The sequence below is a fragment of the Lactuca virosa genome, chromosome 5 (genome assembly GCF_052849685.1).
Source record: "Lactuca virosa cultivar CGN04683 chromosome 5, Lactuca_virosa_CGN04683_v6, whole genome shotgun sequence".
Lineage (NCBI taxonomy): Eukaryota > Viridiplantae > Streptophyta > Magnoliopsida > Asterales > Asteraceae > Lactuca > Lactuca virosa.
Window position 1 is genome coordinate 76,967,297 of NC_136430.1, and position 4,270 is coordinate 76,971,566.

At 32.3% G+C, this 4,270-nt stretch overlaps 1 protein-coding gene across 1 annotated transcript; it reads right to left on the reverse strand.

The window, feature by feature from the left end:
* Positions 1 to 352: 352 nt before the first annotated feature.
* On the reverse strand, positions 353 to 3,720 carry LOC145117673 (Transducin/WD40 repeat-like superfamily protein). Its single transcript, XM_079053978.1, has 13 exons — positions 3,348 to 3,720; positions 3,021 to 3,104; positions 2,776 to 2,906; positions 2,627 to 2,699; positions 2,453 to 2,536; positions 2,277 to 2,363; positions 1,756 to 1,826; positions 1,610 to 1,661; positions 1,336 to 1,494; positions 1,099 to 1,253; positions 916 to 1,024; positions 777 to 833; positions 353 to 703 (listed from the first exon to the last, which is right to left on the reverse strand). The coding sequence occupies exons 1-13, from the start codon at positions 3,447 to 3,449 to the stop codon at positions 548 to 550; spliced, it is 1,320 nt and encodes a 439-aa protein (XP_078910104.1). The 5' UTR covers positions 3,450 to 3,720; the 3' UTR covers positions 353 to 547.
* Positions 3,721 to 4,270: the final 550 nt, after the last annotated feature.

Consider the following 4,270-nt stretch of genomic DNA (forward strand, 5'->3'; position numbering starts at 1 on the left):
TTAACAAGAACGAATCATAAGGCGTGGGGTTCTTAAGATATCTAAATATTATAATCCTTCATTAAGAAAACTTGATATGAAAACTATAAGTTACTTCTTCATCGTTTATCTCGCAAGATCAATGGGATACCAAATCTATCGCCCTTCACATAGTATCCAGATCGTAGAAAACATAACATGAGAATTTTTGTTTAGAATTTTAATATTCTTTGAGTAGTACAAATAGTTGTATAGACATTCATGACTTACATGACAAGGCTCTCATAATTATAGTGTTGTAAACTTTGAGGAAAATGATGAAACACCGCATAACAATCATACCAAAATCAACCACGAAACTCAAGAAGCTCAATGTAACCAATCTAAATGTCCAAGATTAATTTCATTAATTTATACCAATCCTTTTTTTCGTTTTAAAATTTCATGTGTCAAATATTCATTTTTCGTATCAACTATATTGACTCACAATCACATCATCCTTGAAATATAAAGACGAAAATGGTCAAAGCTTGACCCACATTTCACGTGAAACTAACTAACCGAGCCACTAAGGAGTTTCCTTCCAAAATCTTATTGACCGGTCAGTACCACATGACACAAATGCTGGCTCAGTGGGTGAGTGTTCGAGCCACCTTGGTGCACCCACATGGTTCGAAGGCCATCTTGCCACTTTTTCTGCACTAACAGCATCCCATATAACTATCTGTGTATCAAAAACATCACGATCAGTTATTATAAATATATTCAATTCAAATAAAACCATAAAAAAATACCACCTCGTTGCTAGGTTCATCAATGCATAATACAAATTCTTCCGTATCATTAAAAATAGCCTGCAGAATATTAAATAACAAGTCCATGTCAGCAACCAGGTCAAAAAATTAGATGACACGTCAGCATTTTGTAACGGCTTACCTGGCATCGCAACTGTGTATGTGTAGCTCCAAGATAATGCTTCACCAATCTCCCTGTTCCAACTTCCCAAAGCTTCACAGATGAATCCTTTCCACATGAAAGAACATATCTAAATAAAAAAAGGAAAACCCAAATATAAATTCTCATTTTCCAAATAAAATCATCAAAATAAAAATACTTTACCTTTGATCTTTTGTAAAATTTGCACTAGTGGCCTCAGCTGACCCATGTGCACTAAGTATAGACCTGACAACATTACTATTCACCCCATCCCATATTCTAATTGCACCATCTTTCGAGGCTGTTACATACATGCCACCTGTACATGAATATCTCACCTACAAAAAACACCGACTTTTTTATTTTATTTTATTTTTTAAATGTGTTTATTGGTTATAAAGAGTATTTGTAGAATTGTACCTGATTTATTGCACTTGTGGCACCGATTTCTTGTACATTTGCTGAGAGATAACACTGGAAAGTATTGATGTCATATAAATGTGGGACATGATGATCTGTCCCTGCAAGAAGAAAATCTCCAGAAGGATGAAAAGATACAGATCGAACATTGTGAGTGTCCTGAAAAAATTTAAAGAGTGAGAAAATTAAAAATTATTTGTAAGAAATTTAAATTATGTGTTTGTGATGAATTATGAATTATGAATTATGATTTATGATAAGATAAGAAATAAACCTGGATAACCCTGAATGCTCTTTTTGCAACTGTCTTGGAAAAGTCAAAAAACCTGAATTGTGGTGAATATTAATATAATTGATAATTTATAGGCTTTGAGATGCTATTTATTAAAAGATTAAACAGTTATGGATTTAGGATCATACTTTATTGTGTGATCTTTGGCCCCGGATATCAAAATAGTATTGTGAGGATGGAAATCTACATCGTTTATTGGCTGCATAAATATAAAAAAAAAAAAAAAAAAAATCTTTTTATTTTTTCTTATAATAATAGTTCAGTGGCTAAATCAATAAAATGATGAAATGGCGTGCCATGCATCCACTAAGTTTAGTCAAGCATTCTGAAGGGGGTAAAAATGGGAATTCAACAAAATAAAGAGCATCTCTGGTAGTGGAAGGGTACTTTAGGCATTTTAGGCTTTTATGGTTGTTACGAAATTTATTTTTGGAATGCAAGGGCAAAATGGTCATTTAGTCTCCTTCAAACAGTTTGTTCAATCTAAAACAGAAACAAAACCTCATGTATACAACACTTTATCTAGACAGACATCATTATCCATTAAGCCATTTTTCCCTAAATCCATATTTTTTTTTGCCCTTTTCAAAAAAAGTTATCAACTTAAAAAAAAAAAAAAAGGAAATTTTTTAAATGAAGAAAGACTTACTTGTAGATGGTCGTAAAATGTCCGTACTACAGGTCTTACAGGACCATCTCTTCCCTCTGGCAGCAACATCTGTTTGATTTTTGCCACCTGTAAATAAATGTCAACAAATTTGTTACATAATAATGTTTGTATTTATAAATTGGAGCTATTATAGATTTATAACAAAAGATTATTACCTCAAATAACTTAATTGAGGTATCTGCACTTCCCGATGCAAGAAACCTTCCATCAGGACTAAATCTTGCACATCTTGCAACATTCTACACCATAAAATAAATGTAAAATGACCTAACTATCCCCCCAACTTTAATCTTAAATTCATATGGTCCATATGGATGCATATTGCATACCTTATGTTCTGAAACATGTCTTGTTTCGTGCTTTGGGAAACTCTTTGATGAGCCTTTTGTATCATGTGCAGCACTGTTTGATTAAGCGATAGTTAACATAAATGTAAAATTACCAAACTACCCCCAAGAATATTTGATTTCAGAAGTACCTGAAATCAACAGAAGCAGCACGGGAAGGTGGTATTGAGCCATATGCTGCAGGTAATGATGTGTTTGAATCAAACAATGTAGATGAAGGTACTCCTCCTCTCAGTGTTTCATCTTTTTCCACTGCAAGACCCTGTTTATTTTTCAGACACATCATTAAGTTTGAGGGTAAATTTGTAAAAGAGTAGCCATCCTTTCTATATTAAGTCAAAAAGAAGCACCCATATATAGATTACCAGAAACAAACCTTGGCAACCAGTTCAAGGAGCTTGTTGGGAGAAGTTTCAATGTTAAGTGGTGTCATTGTAGCCGAAGCAACTGCACTTGCAGCCTAGAAAGAAGTAAGTAATGCAATTGAAACGAATCAGCTACAAAACTTGTAGTAAATCAAACTTGTGTTGAAAAGTTCAAATGCATATCAATCTTGTAGTTACAGTCTTACAGAGTTGCCAGTATGATTCCCATAATCGAGATGTAAGTTATCATGATTACAAATCTAGGGATTAGAGGGATCGAGACACTAAAGCTAAAATCAATTGAACGAAGAACAAAACAGAGCGCACAAGGGCAATACCTGGGTGAGATTGTTGTCTCGAAGATGAGCAACGATTAGATTATTTACATATCGGTAAAGCTTTCCTTCCTGCAATGTCTGCTCCAAGTTGTTGTTATCCATGTCGAATCGTAGGTCGTAAATTACCAATCTCCAGCTAAAACCCTCTAAAACCCTAGCTGCGTGCCTCTATCAAGAAGTGCATGGTGCCACTGATGGAATAATTGAAGATTTAAACAACAATACATGAAGATTTTGTGCCTTGAACGCCATTATTGAAGGTGATTTCAGATGGGTTCGAGTATTTTGCGCTTAAAATATATGATGCTTTCAATTTGGTCATGGCTATGCAATATGCATCATCGTAATTGGGAAAGTTTTCGAAAGATAAACAAATTTTGAACGATATAAAAGTATCAATCATAATCCTCTCTCTTAAATAAAATGAAATTTTTTTTTTTTTTTTTTTTTGCAGCTTGTCAAATTCTCAAGAGTTTGTCACATGTAATTTCTTTTTTTTTTTTTTGCAGCTTGTCAAATTCTCAAGAGTTTGTCACATGTAATTTTGAACCAAGTTTAGAATTATTATTTTGCAATTGTCATTTTTTTGGGAATTTATATTTTTCTTAAAATAAAATTCTAACGAGTTTTATAAAGAAAGAGAATCATTCTATTAATTTGATAATAAAGTCTCATAAATGCTTTAAAGAATATTTGATTTTCTTTTATAAATGTCCAAAAGATTATATTATGTTATGTAAAAGTGTTATTTTATAAAATATTTAATATTTAAATATTGATATTAAATTTTTATTTTTAATAAACTCGTGTAGTATACGGATCTCACATCTAGTATCATATCAACTATTGAGAAATAAAAAAATCGAAAATTTTATGATTCTTAAAATCACTGACATCAAGAAATAAACAACCTACAATTTTAA

Coding starts and splice junctions, on each gene's coding strand:
- LOC145117673 (XM_079053978.1), bottom strand. CDS start 3,449: ATGGATAACAACAACTTGGAGCAGACATTGCAGGAAGGAAAGCTTTAC. Junction 3,105..3,347: donor GAGACAACAATCTCACCCAG/GTATTGCCCTTG, acceptor ACTTCTTTCTAG/GCTGCAAGTGCAGTTGCTTC. Junction 704..776: donor TTGATGAACCTAGCAACGAG/GTGGTATTTTTT, acceptor TTTGATACACAG/ATAGTTATATGGGATGCTGT.